Source organism: Oncorhynchus tshawytscha, linkage group LG31, assembly GCF_018296145.1.
Source record: "Oncorhynchus tshawytscha isolate Ot180627B linkage group LG31, Otsh_v2.0, whole genome shotgun sequence".
In the NCBI taxonomy this organism is placed as follows: domain Eukaryota; kingdom Metazoa; phylum Chordata; class Actinopteri; order Salmoniformes; family Salmonidae; genus Oncorhynchus; species Oncorhynchus tshawytscha.
In genome coordinates this window covers 1,043,416-1,060,917 of record NC_056459.1, presented here as the reverse complement: position 1 = coordinate 1,060,917, position 17,502 = coordinate 1,043,416, and the positions used below count along the sequence as shown (strand labels likewise).

The window sequence follows — 17,502 nt, the reverse complement described above, 5'->3', positions numbered from 1 at the left end:
GCCTGTGAAAGGAGGGGATAGGGGTAGGTGCCTGTGAAAGGAGGGGATAGGGGTAGGTACCTGTGAAAGGAGGGGAATTGGGGTTGGTACCTGTGAGAAAAGGGGATAGGGGTAGGTACCTGTGAGAAAAGGGGATAGGGGTTGGTACCTGTGAGAGGAGGGTATAGGGGTAGTTACCTGTGAGGGGAGGGGATAGGGGTAGGTACCTGTGAGGGGAGGGGATAGGGGTAGGTACCTGTGAGAGGAGGGGATAGGGGTAGGTACCTGTGAGAGGAGGGGATAGGGTTAGGTACCTGTGAGAGGAGGGGATAGGGTTAGGTACCTGTGAGAAAAGGGGATAGGGGTAGGTACCTGTGAGAAAAGGGGATAGGGGTTGGTACCTGTGAGAGGAGGGTATAGGGGTAGGTACCTGTGAGGGGAGGGGATAGGGGTAGGTACCTGTGAGAGGAGGGGATAGGGGTAGGTACCTGTGAGAGGAGGGGATAGGGTTAGGTACCTGTGAGAGGAGGGGATAGGGGTAGGTACCTGTGAGAGGAGGGGATAAGGCTAGGTACCTGTGAGAGGAGGGGATAGGGGTAGGTACCTGTGAGAGGAGGGGATAAGGGTAGGTACCTGTGAGAGGAGGGGAAAGGCGTGGGAGTTTGTGTGCTGCAAGCAGTTCTAGCGCTGGTGCGCCTACTGGGTCCTCCACTAAAGCTGAGTCTGACGCTGCGGCCGAAAGAGGTCATTTCTCTTGCCTCATTACTTCCTGATCCAGAAGAGCTTGAAGAATCAGAGAGCTCTATCTGCATGGTGAGGTCAAGGGCGGGAACGACCACAGTGGATGTAAACTCCATCACCCAATTTGTAATATCCATGCACCTGGCACTAAACTCATGTCTGCTCATCTGAAATGTTAAAAGACCATATAGAGTTAGTTTGTTAACGGAGCTGCACTGCTGCACCATGTGTTTACTCAAGCTAGTCAATTAAAGCAGTGGTTCAGGATGTTCCCCAATGCTGGAAGGGGGGCCTGAGTGAAAAAGTTTGGGAACCTCTGAATTAAAGGTCCTGCACGATTTACACAAATAAGAGTTTGGAATGTTTGGTCCATCTTACCAACATTAACTACTCTAGAGGTGACTATAACTCACACCGGCATGCATATTCTCACTCAGCATATTCCAATGGCTGAAAAGTAAATAAATAAAGGTACAGTTAAACTACATGACATTACCTCTATTCTCTTAGATTACGTTATGGATGGACCTCTAAGGAACTAGGCCACATCCAAACACATTATTTGGACAGTTCAGTCCCTTGTATTTGCCTCATCACCTACTTCTCAAAACCCATTGGGCGAGAAGGTCAAAAGGGAGGGCTTTCTCATCCAATGGGTTTTGAGATGGAGGCGAGAAGAGAGACCGCGAGGAGTATGCAATTGAGATTGTCCCTATGGGTGCGTCCCAAATGGCCCCTATTCCTTAAATACTGAACTATTGTTGACCAAGACTCTAATAGGGAACATATCTAGGGGATGCATGGGGAAGCCAAAGAGCAATTTACCAATCCTTCATGTCCTGCACAAAGATTTGTAGGTCTGGGTATCTTCTCTTTCCCCTGCTGAGGGTGAGGCTGGTCTGGGAGGCTGCAGCCTTGGGGGGTCACAGTAGTGAAGGTCACCACAGCTGCCTGATGGGGACGACAGAAAGCAGAGTTAGGCTGGAATTCAATCAAATTCGCCATAGCACTGTTAACGCAATGTCTGTTTACGAACTACTGTCTGCATGCACAAACAGACACAGACATGTACATTAAAACACAAAACATAATACATCATACCTTTTGTGACTGAGATGGATGACAATGGCCTCGTCCAACTCACTCTCTCCTTCAACCTCCTGTGACTGAGATGGGATGACAATGCCTCGTCCAACTCAATCTCTCCTTCAACCTTCTTTGACTGAGATGGGATGACAACAGCCTTGTCCAATTCACTCTCTCCGTCAACCTCCTGTGACTGAGATGGGATGACAACGGCCTCGTCCATTTCACTCTCTCCTTCAACCTCCTGTGACTGAGATGGGATGACAACGGCCTCGTCCAACTCACTCTCTCCATCAACCTCCTGTGACTGAGATGTTTCTCAGCCTCTCTGTGATCTTTATTGGATCTAAATACAGAAAAAGGAATCTCTCTAAGGTCACTATAATGTGGTATAATGTGAGTGTGAGGATGTGTTCCAATTAAAGAATTAGAATCATAGAAGTAGAATGAATCTTTCTAGAATTAGAATAGAATCAGTCTAATTCTATGGTTCCAATACTCTGAGATGACTCGGCCTATCCAGAGTCATATATTTAGAGAATTTGGCCAGCTTTTAGAAAGGACTCCATGTTAGCGCCTTTGAGCCTTTCAATTATCCTTTCAGTACAAGTCAGTTATAAAATAGATGTTCTGTTACATAGCATTGTTTAAAATGTTAATATTGCCCATGGGGAGCCAGCTGTCATAGGGATATCTTTGATTATACTGTGCCATGTAATGCATACATATTGATGTAAATGCAACATAATGCAGATGTTCCATCTCTCTAAATACATGGCTCTGGACCTACCTCTCCATAGGCGGTGACCTTTGACCTACGACAGAATCTGTATCTGTATCTGTAGGCCTATGTGATCTTGTAACCAGTCATAAATGTGTCATTAGTGTAAATCACTTACCTGACTTCCTTCATAACATCAGCATCATTGATCCAGGTCTATGAGGGTGAGGTCATTCCTACTGGCCTCTGACTCCTGAAAGACGGCACAAAGTCATGTTTAGATGTCACCTGCTGTGTCGCGTTTAGCAGTGTTCAAAACAACTGGGAACTGGGAAATCTCTGACTTCCGACTTCAGTGCGTTCAAGACAACCGAGGGGGGATATGGAAAAATAGTTTGGATATGATATGGAAAAATAGTTTTGAACAGTCATCAACTCGGATTTCCAAGTCAGAAGCAGCGTGGCTTGGTGCGTCCGGTTGCGAACTCCTGACTCGACCTTTACCTCTCCCGTGCCCATTGGGAAGTTGCAGGGATGAGACTAGATCGTAACAAGATCGTAACTACCAATTTGATATCACAAAAAATTTAATTAAATAAATAAAGTCAGAAACTTTAGAGCTCCAACATTCCGACCTGAAGATCACGGAAGTCATGATTTGACCGAGTTCAGGTGCCTTGAAAGCACCATTAACCCAACTCTCATTGTCACATCATAATGCATCATATGCATAGAAATAGAATGTCAGGTGTACAGTTCAGTTTGCCAGACAAATTGTCATGGTCAGAGGCTCTATCCTTTCTATTGATTGTATTTCTATGGTCACTTCATAATGCATCATATCTATGCTTGTGTCTGAAATAGCACCCTATTTCCAATATAGTGCACTTCTATTGGCCAGAGCCCTATAGAGTGCCACAGTAATGAGTCATAATCCCCATAAACCCAGTAGTCAAACAGGGAAATGGTTCCAATCGTTTTTCCACCATACTTTTCCCCCCATAGTGGATTTTAGAAACTAAAATTAAAATAAGGGCTGTGTTTCAGGTAGGCTTACCCTGGTGTGATATTTTGATGACTGTGTAAATCTCTCTAGGACAAGGTGACTTTTATCAATATATTTGCCTGTATTTTCCCCCCCAAAGTGAAATGCTAATTAGCTGCTAATGTGGCTATCATAAAGAACTACAAATGTCACGACGATCATGCTGATCGAGGCAAAGGTAAGAATCTCTTGATTAACTATCTAATGTTAGCTAAATGTAGTAATTCATAAATTGGCTGCATTTCTTTAAATTGACAATTCTGTGAACTGTTTAGTGCAAGTTTTAAATTGACTCAATACCTGTTCGCAAAGGTGTCAACTAGAAAGGAGCTTGCAGGGATTTGTAGTTTTGCATGTCTACTTTGATGCTAATTAGCATTTTCGAATCTGAGAGTAAATAGAGCCGAATATATTGCTAAAAGTCACCTTGTCCGTGAGAGATTTACATGGTTATAAAAATGTCACACCAGGGTAAGCCTACACAAAACACAGCCCTTATTTTATGTGTTTCTAAAATCGGCAATGGGAAAAATGAATGGTGGAAAAACTCTCATGACTCCCCGGCCATAGACTTTGTAGTGTGATATTACAGAATGAATATAGCACATTATTTAATTTGTTAAACAATATTCAATCCACAGTAATTAATATAATTGAGGATTTAAAAATAATTATAAACTGGGTGGTTCGAGAACTGAATGCTGATTGGCTGAAAGCTGTGGTATATCAGACCATATACCATGGGTATGACAAAACATTTATTATTTACTGCTCTAATTATGTTGGTAACCAGTTTATAATAGCAATAAGGCACCTCAGAGATTTGTGATATATGGCCAATATACCATGGCGAAGGGCTGTGTCCTAGCACTCCATGTTGCGTCGTGCATAAGAACAGCCCTTAGCCCTGGCATATTGACCATGTTATTTAAGCCTTATTGCTTAAATAACATGCCTACCTCAAACTCTTTATTCTCCATGTCCTTGCAAAATCAGCACATTTCCTTGCCAAAATGAACGCTCCTCCAGCACTAGCGAGAATCAGACTGAACTGCTCCCGTGGTTTCTGATCAGTTTCAACATTTATCAGTGATGACGTAGCAATGCTGTACAGATTTGACGCACTTCCAATCTCATGCTGATGCAACGGTTGAAAGCTCAAGCATGGAAATCCTGCGAGTTGTAAACAAAGGTAGGCTATTATTGCCCTTAAAAATGTAATGTTGAGAACGCAATGCAAAATTGTTATCTGTCTGTTGGCCGGACACTTTCTACCATTTTGGACCTTTGTGGGTAAAAATAAAGGTGGGGTATAGCAGCAGCAATTCCTCTGAAGCCCGGTATCTGTTGGAAAGACACCTGGTGGTACAAGAGGATGAGTGTGGGCCAGCCAGCCTATTGTGCCTCCTCTCCCTCCCTCCTTTTTTTCTCTCTCAGTCTGCGGGACTCTTAAGGCTCCTGTGCGGACTGTCTCAGCTCGTGCTCTCCCGAAGCTGGCTGCGGTGATTTAAGACATGCTATGCTTATGTGTGTATTTGTTTGTGGCCTCTGCCTCACTTTGCTGTCCCTTCTCCCTGGCTCCCCCCCGTGGTCAGCGACCACCACCACTTTCATACTCTCTGAGTCTGAGTTGTTGAGTACCTCATCCTTGTAGAAGCCTTCGTCGTGGCCGCGGTGGCCAATGTTGTTGAAGCTGCAGTACGGGCTGTGCTCGCTGCACAGCACGGGCAGGCTGTCGAAAGTAACACTCTTGGAAGGGCTAGTTGTGTAGTGGTTAATGGCATTGAAGGACAGGCTGGGCGCCGAGGTGCAGGGGGACACGGGCATCATCAGCGCCAGGCAATCCGCCACGACTTTGTTGGGGGCGCAGGCCAAGGCAGGAGTGTAACCTGAGGGGTACAAACAGAACAGCAGAGGATAACTTCAGGAACATCACCGTTTACGCTTTTGGTGAAAAACATGAAATAACAGCAGGCTAGGAGAGGTTAAGAATAGTTAGTTTATAAAATCCCTCATCCAACCCCAGGTCATTTTCACGTTGTCATTGATCACAGCACAGTGAAGGGGGCTGAAGGAGTTGCCCTCGGTCTTGTGGAAAACCTCCTCTTCCATCAGCACCTCTACACACGTGTCATGGCCTAGTGGAAAATTGATTCATTTCATTTAGAATTAAAAGTAATACGTTGCTCCAGCGGGAAACATTACATACAGGAAAAAGACGACGTCACTGCAGACCACAACAATACCCTCAGAGAAAGCCAAGGATCTGACAATGGTGAAGTCACAAAAAACGCTTTAGCTACAACATATGCTATGTCAATACCTGACAAACTCCTGTTTCAGTGTAAGCTCCTCCACTGAGAGTCATAACCCTACTTCTCCCACAGTGTTGTAGTCTTGTTCATTCCCCCACATTGCTCCATCCAGACCAATCTAATGCTTTTTAATCCACAAGAGGGAGTGAATGAGTGCATACTTCATGGAGGAGAGAATAGAGCTCCAGTCCAGTTAGTCCAGTACGTACCATTGTAAGACCTGCCTAATTCAGGGACATGTTTACAGTGTTGGAGAGTGAATCAGAAAAGAGCTTCAGTCCAGTCAGATATAAGAATGTGAAATGATCGACATTCAGTAGCTAGAGGAGGAAAAACAGAGAAGATATAAGAATGTGAGATGATTGACCGTTGGTAGCTAGAGGAGGATAAACAGAGAGGATATAAGAATGTGAGATGATTGACCGTTGGTAGCTAGAGGAGGATAAAAAGAGAGGATATAAGAATGTCAGATGATTGACCATTGGAGGCTAGAAGAGAATAAACAGAGAGGATATAAGAATGTCAGATGATTGACTGTTGGTTTAAAGTAGTGCACCAAGTAGGGTATAGGTTGCCATTTGGGATGCATACCAAGTGTCAAAATCTCTTTATTTCAGGAATTGTATCCAAAACCCAATTCACTTACTGTCCATTCCCGTCTTGAACGTGCACTGCACTATCGAGGTCATCATTTCCAATCAGCAAACGCAAACAATCCGAATGACCGTTGGTAGCTAGAGGAAGATTCTAGTTTGTTGGTGATGTGGATGGAATGCATGTGGGCATGCATGTGATGTGGGTGGAATGCAAAATGGAGTGGGTCTAGGATTTCTGGGATAATGGTAATGATGTGAGCCCTTACCAGCCTTTCAAAACACTTCATGGCTACGGATGTGAGTGCTAGTGGTCTGTAGTCAGTTAGGCAGGTTGCCTTCGTGTTCTTGGGAACAGGGACTATGGTGGTCTGCTTGAAACATGTTAGTATTACAGACTCAATCAGGGACAAGTTGAAAATGTCAGTGAAGACACCTGCCAGTTGGTCAGCACATGCCCGGAGCACACGTCCTGGTAATCCGTCGGGCCCCGCAGCCTTGTGAATGTTGACCTGTTTAAAGGTCTTACTCACGTCACCACCATTCTCTGTTCCTCCATGCCCTTCCCACATACCTAAATTCATGCCGAACGCAAACACAGATCAGATACTGCGGCCGCACCCAAACAGCCCATAAATCTGTAGGCTCAGATTTTTGAACGAGTCACACAAGACAAGTTTGGATGAGGTTAGAAAAAAACTGCCATCAATCAATGGACCATTCTCTAAGTAAAAGAAAACAGCATAGTATGTCTTATTTATTTATTTATTTACCTTTATTTAACCAGGTAGGCAAGTTGAGAACAAGTTCTCATTTACAATTGCGACCTGGCCAAGATAAAGCAAAGCAGTTCGACAGATACACCGACACAGAGTTACACATGGAGTAAAACAAACATACAGTCAATAATACAGTATAAACAAGTCTATATACAATGTGAGCAAATGAGGTGAGAAGGGAGGTAAAGGCAAAAAAGGCCATGGTGGCAAAGTAAATACAATATAGCAAGTAAAACACTGGAATGGTAGTTTTGCAATGGAAGAATGTGCAAAGTAGAAATAAAAATAATGGTGTGCAAAGGAGCAAAATAAATAAATAAATAAAAATTAAATACAGTTGGGAAAGAGGTAGTTGTTTGAGCTAAATTATAGGTGGGCTATGTACAGGTGCAGTAATCTGTGAGCTGCTCTGACAGTTGGTGATTAAAGCTAGTGAGGGAGATAAGTGTTTCCAGTTTCAGAGATTTTTGTAGTTCGTTCCAGTTGTTGGCAGCAGAGAACTGGAAGGAGAGGCGGCCAAAGAAAGAATTGGTTTTGGGGGTGACTAGAGAGATATACCTGCTGGAGCGTGTGCTACAGGTGGGAGATGCTATGGTGACCAGCGAGCTGAGATAAGGGGGGACTTTACCTAGCACGGTCTTGTAGATGACATGGAGCCAGTGGGTTTGGCGACGAGTATGAAGCGAGGGCCAGCCAACGAGAGCGTACAGGTCGCAATGGTGGGTAGTATATGGGGCTTTGGTGACAAAACAGATTGCACTGTGATAGACTGCATCCAATTTGTTGAGTAGGGTATTGGAGGCTATTTTGTAAATGACATCGCCAAAGTCGAGGATTGGTAGGATGGTCAGTTTTACAAGGGTATGTTTGGCAGCATGAGTGAAGGATGCTTTGTTGCGAAATAGGAAGCCAATTCTAGATTTAACTTTGGATTGGAGATGTTTGATATGGGTCTGGAAGGAGAGTTTACAGTCTAACCAGACACCTAAGTATTTGTAGTTGTCCACGTATTCTAAGTCAGAGCCGTCCAGAGTAGTGATGTTGGACAGGCGGGTAGGTGCAGGTAGCGATCGGTTGAAGAGCATGCATTTAGTTTTACTTGTATTTAAGAGCAATTGGAGGCCACGGAAGGAGAGTTGTATGGCATTGAAGCTTGCCTGGAGGGTTGTTAACACAGTGTCCAAAGAAGGGCCGGAAGTATACAGAATGGTGTCGTCTGCGTAGAGGTGGATCAGAGACTCACCAGCAGCAAGAGCGACCTCATTGATGTATACAGAGAAGAGAGTCGGTCCAAGAATTGAACCCTGTGGCACCCCCATAGAGACTGCCAGAGGTCCGGACAGCAGACCCTCCGATTTGACACACTGAACTCTATCAGAGAAGTAGTTGGTGAACCAGGCGAGGCAATCATGTGAGAAACCAAGGCTGTCGAGTCTGCCGATGAGGATGTGGTGATTGACAGAGTCGAAAGCCTTGGCCAGATCAATGAATACGGCTGCGCAGTAATGTTTCTTAATGATGGCGGTTAAGATATCGTTTAGGACCTTGAGCGTGGCTGAGGTGCACCCATGACCAGCTCTGAAACCAGATTGCATAGCAGAGAAGGTATGGTGAGATTCGAAATGGTCGGTAATCTGTTTGTTGACTTGGCTTTCGAAGACCTTAGAAAGGCACAGTAGGATAGATATAGGTCTGTAGCAGTTTGGGTCAAGAGTGTCCCCCCCTTTGAAGAGGGGGATGACCGCAGCTGCTTTCCAATCTTTGGGAATCTCAGACGACACGAAAGAGAGGTTGAACAGGCTAGTAATACGGGTGGCAACAATTTCGGCAGATAATTTTAGAAAGAAAGGGTCCAGATTGTCTAGCCCGGCTGATTTGTAGGGGTCCAGATTTTGCAGCTCTTTCAGAACATCAGCTGAATGGATTTGGGAGAAGGAGAAATGGGGAAGGCTTGGGCGAGTTGCTGTTGGGGGTGCAGTGCTGTTGACCGGGGTAGGAGTAGCCAGGTGGAAAGCATGGCCAGCCGTAGAAAAATGCTTATTGAAATTCTCAATTATGGTGGATTTATCAGTGGTGACAGTGTTTCCTATCTTCAGTGCAGTGGGCAGCTGGGAGGAGGTATTCTTATTCTCCATGGACTTTACAGTGTCCCAGAACTTTTTTGAGTTAGTGTTGCAGGAAGCAAATTTCTGCTTGAAAAAGCTAGCCTTGGCTTTTCTAACTGCCTGTGTATAATGGTTTCTAGCTTCCCTGAACAGCTGCATATCACGGGGGCTGTTCGATGCTAATGCAGAACGCCATAGGATGTTTTTGTGTTGGTTAAGGGCAGTCAGGTCTGGGGAGAACCAAGGGCTATATCTGTTCCTGGTTCTAAATTTCTTGAATGGGGCATGTTTATTTAAGATGGTTAGGAAGGCATTAAACAGCATAGCATGTCTAATTAACTAATTTCCTCCACACTGTTCAAACAATGAACCCCAAATAAAATTGTAGCCTTATAGAGTCCCCCCAAAATGTATTTGTTTCGAAGTGATAATGTTAATCTAAGCTAAAACAGATAGCCATGTCCTTTATTATAACATTTTATTTTTAACTGATATGGGAGCTAATATGGTGAAGCAGAATATCAAATTAGGATAATGTTGAAGTTTACACTGGCAAGTATAAGAATATTTGCCAGGGCATATCATTTAATTCTAAATCTGATGATTTCACATGAAGATGTGGGCCCAAAGGCTAGCTATGAAGCCTAGCTAGCTTGCAGTGTTTAGGAAAATTGCAAGAGAAGACAAGAGACTCTTCTTTTGTTTTCACCACACATGTGAAGACAACAAGAAAATCTAAGAATCCACCCAAAAATCTATTTTGTTTAGAAGTAATAACTACTGATTACAGGCTATTGTTAAGTGGTAGAACCTCCTTTAGCCAACTAGCTAGCCATGTGTACCATTTGTGGGCACATTGAAGGACAAGGTGGCATTGCCCTGTGTGTTGATGGCATGGCAGTGGACAATCTCTGGGATGCCTGGTTAGCTCTGTAGTGTTACCATGGTAACTGACCTAAACCTCTCCACCCTGGTACTGGGAAGAGGTTCGACTGGATGAGACCATTCCACCATGCCTGGACACTGATGAGAACAGTTTGGTTTGAACTGAACATGAAGTGCTACATCCTGAAGAGAACTGTCTTTATATTATATACACAGCGGTAGCTGTGGGCAGATGTGTGGACTCGAGTCATATGACTTGGAATCGAGTCAGTCACAAATATGATGACTTGCAACTCGACTTTGACTTTAACACCAATGACTCGTGACTCGACCTGACTTGATACCCTCCCTAAGCCCAAATATGAAAAATTATGCTATAAAAAAAAGTGTGCAGCGCATCAACTCTTCATTTAATGGACTAACTTCTCTGGGATAGGTGGACATAATTTTCACGTCCGGATGAAAAGCGTGTCCAAAGTAAACTGCCTGCTACTCAGGCCCAGAAGCTAAGATATGCATATTATTAGTAGATTTGGATAGAAAACACTCTGACGTTTCTATGTTTCTATGTCTGTGAGTATAACAGAACGTTTATGGCAGGTGAAACCCCGAGGACAAACCATTCAGAATGATTCTCTTTTGAATGTGTTTTCATTGGGAATCCAGATTTCTAAGGGACGCTTCCACTTGATGTCAACAGTCTTTAGAAATTATGTAACTTTTGTAGTCATGTTGCGCGAGTTGGATCAAACGCGCCCAAAAAATTGACATTTTGGAAAAAATATTGACGGAATTAATCGAACAAAAGGACCACTTGTGATGTTTATGGGACATATTGGAGTGCCAACAGAAGAAGCTCGTCAAAGGTAAGGCATGAATTATATCTTTATTCCTGCGTTTTGTGTTGCGCCTGGAGGGTTTGAAATATGATTGTCTGTGTTTGTTTACTGGGGTGCTATCCTCAGATAATAGCATTGTTTGCTTTCGCCGAAAAGCCTTTTTGACATCTTAGACATTGGTTGGATTCACAACAAGTGTAGTTTTAATTTGGTGTCTTGCATGTGTGATTTCATGAAAGTTAAATTTTTATAGTCATTTATTTGAATTTGGCGCTCTGCATTTTCACTGGATTTTGGCCAGGTGGGACGCTCCCACATATCCCAGAGAGGTTAAAGTTTGAATCGGACAGCAGCCAATCAAATTGTGCCAGCGGAGACAAAGTTACGCGTGGCAATGCAGAGGAACGTCGGCAGGTGAATTAAGATTGAGCCATTGGAAAGATAATACAAAATTATTATTTTCAGATATACAGACTTCGCTGTAGTCAACAAAAACAGATTGCAACTTGCAAAACATGCGGGAAGAAAATTACAGATGGAGTTGCAACAACTTCCAACTTTGTTTGACATTTGAAGCTGCACTAAGAACGGTAAGTCGTGGCTAATATAGCCGACAGCTATATATAACTTTGCTAGTATAGCATGTAGGCTAACATAACGTTAAATCAATGAGCCTCCACACAGTCAGCCAGTGCGGGAACGTGATCATTGCAGCCAAGATTGAGACCAGGCAAGATTGTGCTACTGCCCCACTCAATAATTTTTTTATATGCTTTCAGATTTGAACAATACCAGATGAACAAAAGTGTCACAAGTGAACCACGACAGTCTCCAATCTCACAGTTCATGGAGAACCGTGTAGGGCAGTACAGCATGAATCATTCACAGCAGAAAGCTATCAACAATACAATACTGTCTGACCTGGTTATCGATTGCAACTTGCCTCTGTCTATTGTGGAAAACAAGAGTTTTCATCACTCTCTGTCAGTGGTTGACAGTAAGTACAGCCCAGTGTGTCGTAGAACATTGACATCAAAAGTAGAGAACCTCGCTACAGAGAGACGTTCAAAACTGAAAACTCAGTTGAGCAACACAGACCATGTTTCAGTCACAGTGGACATTTGGTCTGACCGAAAGATGAGGGGGTTCCTTGGTGTCACTGTGCACTGTATGGAGAAAGATGGAGAGAGGATACAGCTCAAGTCCAATCCCTTGGCCTGTGACTGCTTCAAAGGCCCACACACGGCCGAAAGAATCTGTGAGCAATTTGAGGCCATATGTGGTGAGTACAGCATTAAAGATAAATTGGACTATATCATTAGTGACAATGCTGCCAACATGAGAAAAGCATTCACTGTGTGCTTCCCCATTGAACAAGAAGATGAAGTACATGACGAAAATCACCTTGATGACCCAGAGCTCTGGAATGACCTAAACCTGGAAGACCAGCAAACAGTGGATGCTGCAATTGCAAAAAAAAACAGCACTTGCAGTGTTTTGCCCACTCTCAAGCCATTTGGAGAAGCAACAGATATGACACAGGGGGAGAAGATAGTCACAATCAGTTCTGTTGTTCCCTCTGTCCTGTCCCTGAATCACCACCTGGAGCAGCGGAAGCCTCAAGTCCATTTCCTGAGCGGCCTTGTCAGAAGTCCCCAGGCATCCCTGAACAAAATATTTATTGGAATCTTCATCAATGTGAAAATGGCCAGGACACAAGATGCCCCCTTTTCAGATCCAATCTACCTAAAAGCAGCTGCCTTGGAGCCTGCTTTTTCTCTGATGTGGGTGGAGCACCATGTTCTGGTCAAGGAGGAGGTCAAGGAGGAGGTGGCACAAAGAGTGAAAGGTAAATATTATTGAGTTTAATGTAACCTTTTCTCATAATTGAATCCAATTGACTGCAACAATAATACTTTTTCAGTTCAACCCACTGCATCACCAATATTCTCATCCCAGCCTTTTTGTTTCTGCTATGCTTTTAAATGTTTTGCCAGAACTGATGCTACAGGGACTGAGCAAGCTGTGCCTCTTGTTGATGAGGAAGAGCGAGAGGTCCATAGTCTTGGACAAGAAGAAGGGCTGTTTGCAGCATACTGTAAGAAGCTGTTGGGACCACTCCAGCACTACAGCTAAGTCACTACCTTGACATATGCGAAGGACAGAGCGCCCTCTTGTTCTGGGCAATGAACAGGAAGGCTCTTCCTTCACTGTCCTGAGTGGCCATCAGGGTCTTGGCAGTTACTGCCTCCAGTGCTCCGGTGGAGCGTGTCTTCAGCCATGGTGGTATCATCCTTCGGCCTCATCGTGCACAAATGACTGACAGACTTTTATCGAATTTGGTCTTTTGCAAATGCAATGCATCATAGGGTCCTGAGATAAAAGAAACATTTTCATTTTAACTGTATATGCATTACACACACACACACACACACACACACACACACACACACACACACACACACACACACACACACACACACGTAGTCACCATGTTCAGGTTTTATCTCCCATCTTTGGGATCTGTATTTTCTTCTCAGACATTCAGGCCAGTGTTCAAATTGTAGGCCTACTTGAAGTTCCACATCAGTTGTTTTGATATATCTTTTAAGAAATGATTGTAAAGTTATGGCAGGATTGTTTTAGGTGTCTAGAGTATATCTGCAGACAGAGAGAGAGCACTACAATATTTTGTTTTTGTTTTCATATTGATGTGTCTTTCTCATAGCTACCCATGTATTTCCATGGAAATATAAAGTTTATTTGGGAAGAAATAAATATATATATTTTTAAAAGCATTCATGATTTGCGTAAATTTAATATACTATTACTCTTGTTAAATATGAAATGGTATTAAATTTGTTGAAGAGCACATTATGACTTGGAGTTATGTTTAATTTATTGTTATTAAACAACTCCATTACATTCAGTTTGATTCTCCTGCGCATGACTTCCCTGCCACCTATACACATAACTCTGCATCATGTTTCCTTTTCAAAAAGGTTTAGTTTAATTTTCCTCATAGGCACAGAAGCATTCTGTTTTCACAGAAATTAAAGTATAAATCTTCCAAACAGTGTTGTTAACTCACAGGATTGGTCCACTTACATTTGACATTGAGAGTTTTGGACTGGTTCACTGACTTCCCTCCCCTGTACACTGCTGTACAAACCAGAGGCTGGTTGTTATTAGTGAGGGTGGGGTTAAAGGTCAGGGATGATGTCACTTTCCACTGGCCGTTGGTCAGCTGCTGTGATTGGATGCTGGGTGTTCCGGAGTAGGTCCAGGTGAGGCGAAGGGAATCAGATGGGTAGGAGTGAGACACAGAGCAGGAAGCAGAAACCACTTCCCCCACCTTCACCTCCTCACTCATTGACAGAGGGGGGTCTGGAGAGTCTGCAATTAGTAAAGAGAGGAGAACAGTTATAGCATAGACCAAAAAATGACCTATTTTTAGCTGATGGGAATGAATACACAAGCAGCATATCAAACTGGGATAATGTTTTAGGTTACACCTGCAACAGTAAGAATATTTGCCACTGCATATACGCTACCGTTCAAACGTTTGGGGTCACTTTAGAAATGTCCCTGTTTTTTGAAATAGCATCCATTAAAATAGCATCAAATTGATCATAAATACAGTGGAGACATTGTTAATGTTGTAAATGAATATTGTAGCTGGAAACAGCTGATTTTTTAATGGAATATCTACATAGGCGTACAAAGGCCCATTATCAGCAACCATCACTCCTGTGTTCCAATGGCACATTGTGTTAATTCAAGTATATCATTTTGATATGCTAATTGATCATTAGAAAACCCTTTTGCAATTATGTTAGCACAGCTGAAAACTGTTGTTCTGATTAAAGAAGCAATAAAACTGGCCTTCTTTAGACTAGTTGAGTATCTGGAGCATCAGCATTTGTGGGTTCGATTACATGCTCAAAATGGCCAGAAACAAAGCACTTTCTTCTGAAATTTGTCAGTCTATTCTTGTTCTGAGAAATGAAGGCTATTCCATGAGAGAAATTGCCAAGAAACTGATGATCTGGTACAACCAACTACTAGAGAGAACCACTGGAGAGAATCACTGAGAGAGTGTCACTGAGGACAGGGGAGAATGACCATCAACTTCCAAGCATGATTTGCCCTATTTGAATAAACCTATTTTCCTCCCCTGATTTGCTTTTGGGTCTATGTTATTATATAATAACATCAACTACTAACATAATCAAGAATGTGTATCTTATATGATCATTTAGCTTGATAGCGAATACATATTCAGCTCAATTGGTTGGTACTTAATGATTTAGTGAGACCCGGGTTTGTGCAGATTTACGAATTATGCCAGGTTCAGAATGAGACTTATGAGGAAATTAATGCATTAGTGACTGCTAAAAAAATGAAATCGATATTCTGATATTCTTTGAGTTAATTTGGGAAACGGTAACTCATTAAACAAACTTTTCCCATGGTGCCCCAGGTTACGGAGTTAACCTGATTAATTTAATTTAATAATTATAAGCAAGGCTCTCCAGAGGGTAGTGTGGTCTGCACAACGCATCACAAGGGGCAAACTACCTGCCCTCCAGGACACCTACATCACCCGATTTATATATATTTTTTATTTTATTTCACCTTTATTTAACCAGGTAGGCTAGTTGAGAACAAGTTTTCATTTACAACTGCTACCTGGCCAAGATAAAGCATAACAGTGTGAACAGACAACAACACAGAGTTACACATGGAGTAAACAATAAACAAGTCAATAACACAGTATAAAAAAAGAAAAAAAAGTGTCTATATACATTGTGTCCAAAAGGCATGAGGAGGTAGGCAAATAATTACAATTTTGCAGATTAACACTGGAGTGATAAATGATCAGATGGTCATGTGCAGGTAGAGATACTGGTGTGCAAAAGAGCAGAAAAGTAAATAAATAAAAACAGTATGGGGATGAGGTAGGTCAATTGGGTGGGCTATTTACCGATGGACTATATACAGCTGCAGCGATTGGTCAGCTGCTCAGATAGCAGATGTTTAAAGCTGGTGAGGGCAATAAAAGTCTCCAACTTCAGCGATTTTTGCAATTCGTTCCAGTCACAGGCAGCAGAGAACTGGAAGGAAAGGCGGCCAAATGAGGTGTTGGCTTTAGGGATGATCAGTGAGATACACCTGCTGGAGCGCGTGCTACGGGTGGGTGTTGCCATCGTGACCAGTGAACTGAGATAAGGCGGAGCTTTACATAGCATGGACTTGTAGATGACCTGGAGCCAGTGGGTCTGGCAACGAATATGTAGCGAGGGCCAGCCGACTAGAGCATACAGGTCGCAGTGGTGGGTGGTATAAGGTGCTTTAGTAACAAAACAGATGGCATTGTGGTAAACTGCATCCAGTTTTCTGAGTAGAGTATTGGAAGCTATTTTGTAGATGACATCGCCGAAGTCGAGGATCGGTAGGATAGTCAGTTTTACTAGGGTAAGTTTGGCAGCGTGAGTGAAGGAGGCTTTGTTGCAGAATAGAAAGCCGACTCTAGATTTGATTTTAGATTGGAGATGTTTGATATGAGTCTGGAAGGAGAGTTTACAGTCGAGCCAGACACCTAGGTACTTATAGATGTCCACATATTCTAGGTCGGAACCATCCAGGGTGGTGATGCTAGTCGGCCGTGCGGGTGCAGGCAGCGAACGGTTGAAAAGCATGCATTTGGTTTTACTAGCGTTTAAGAGCAGTTGGAGGCCACAGAAGGAGTGTTGTATGACATTGAAGCTTGTTTGGAGGTTAGATAGCACAGTGTCCAAGGAAGGGCCAGAATTACACAGAATGGTGTCGTCTGTGTAGAGGTGGATCAGGGAATCGCCCGCAGCAAGAGCAACATCATTGATATATACAGAGAAAAGAGTCGGCCCGAGAATTGAACCCTGTGGCACCCCCATAGAGACTGCCAGAGGACCGGACAACATGCCCTCCGATTTGACACACTGAACACTGTCTGCAAAGTAGTTGGTGTTTGCAAGGCAGTCATTAGAAAAACCGAGGCTACTGAGTCTGCCGATAAGAATATGGTGATTGACAGAGTCGAAAGCCTTGACCAGGTCGATGAAGACGGCTGCACAGTACTGTCTTTTATCGATGGCGGTTATGATATCGTTTAGTATCTTGAGCGTGGTGAAGGTGCACCCGTGACCGGCTCGGAAACCAGATTGCACAGCGGAGAAGGTACGGTGGGATTCGAGATGGTCAGTGACCTGTTTGTTGACTTGGCTTTCGAAGACCTTAGATAGGCAGGGCAGGATGGATATAGGTCTGTAACAGTTTGGGTCCAGGATGTCTCCGCCTTTGAAGAGGAAGGCCAAAAAGATCATCAAGGACAACGACCACCGAGCCACTACCTGTTCAACCCGCTATCATCTA

General features: G+C 43.4%; 1 protein-coding gene across 2 annotated transcripts; it reads left to right on the top strand.

The window, feature by feature from the left end:
- Positions 1–4,696: 4,696 nt before the first annotated feature.
- LOC121841511 lies at positions 4,697–13,853 on the top strand. 2 transcript variants are annotated; one of them, XM_042310401.1, is made up of 3 exons: positions 4,697–4,764; positions 11,868–12,937; positions 13,086–13,853. In XM_042310401.1, exons 2-3 carry the CDS (start codon positions 11,884–11,886, stop codon positions 13,235–13,237), a joined length of 1,206 nt encoding a protein of 401 aa, XP_042166335.1. In that variant the 5' UTR covers positions 4,697–4,764; positions 11,868–11,883; the 3' UTR covers positions 13,238–13,853. The 2 variants fall into 2 exon arrangements, with proteins under 2 accessions (XP_042166335.1, XP_042166334.1); XM_042310400.1 differs by lacking the exon at positions 4,697–4,764 and adding an exon at positions 11,563–11,678.
- Positions 13,854–17,502: the final 3,649 nt, after the last annotated feature.

Bases quoted from the DNA above. Each gene is read 5' to 3' on its own strand.
- LOC121841511 (XM_042310401.1), top strand. From the start codon at position 11,884: ATGAACAAAAGTGTCACAAGTGAACCACGACAGTCTCCAATCTCACAG. The intron at 12,938-13,085 runs GTAAATATTATT...ATGTTTTGCCAG, and splicing joins GGTGGCACAAAGAGTGAAAG to AACTGATGCTACAGGGACTG.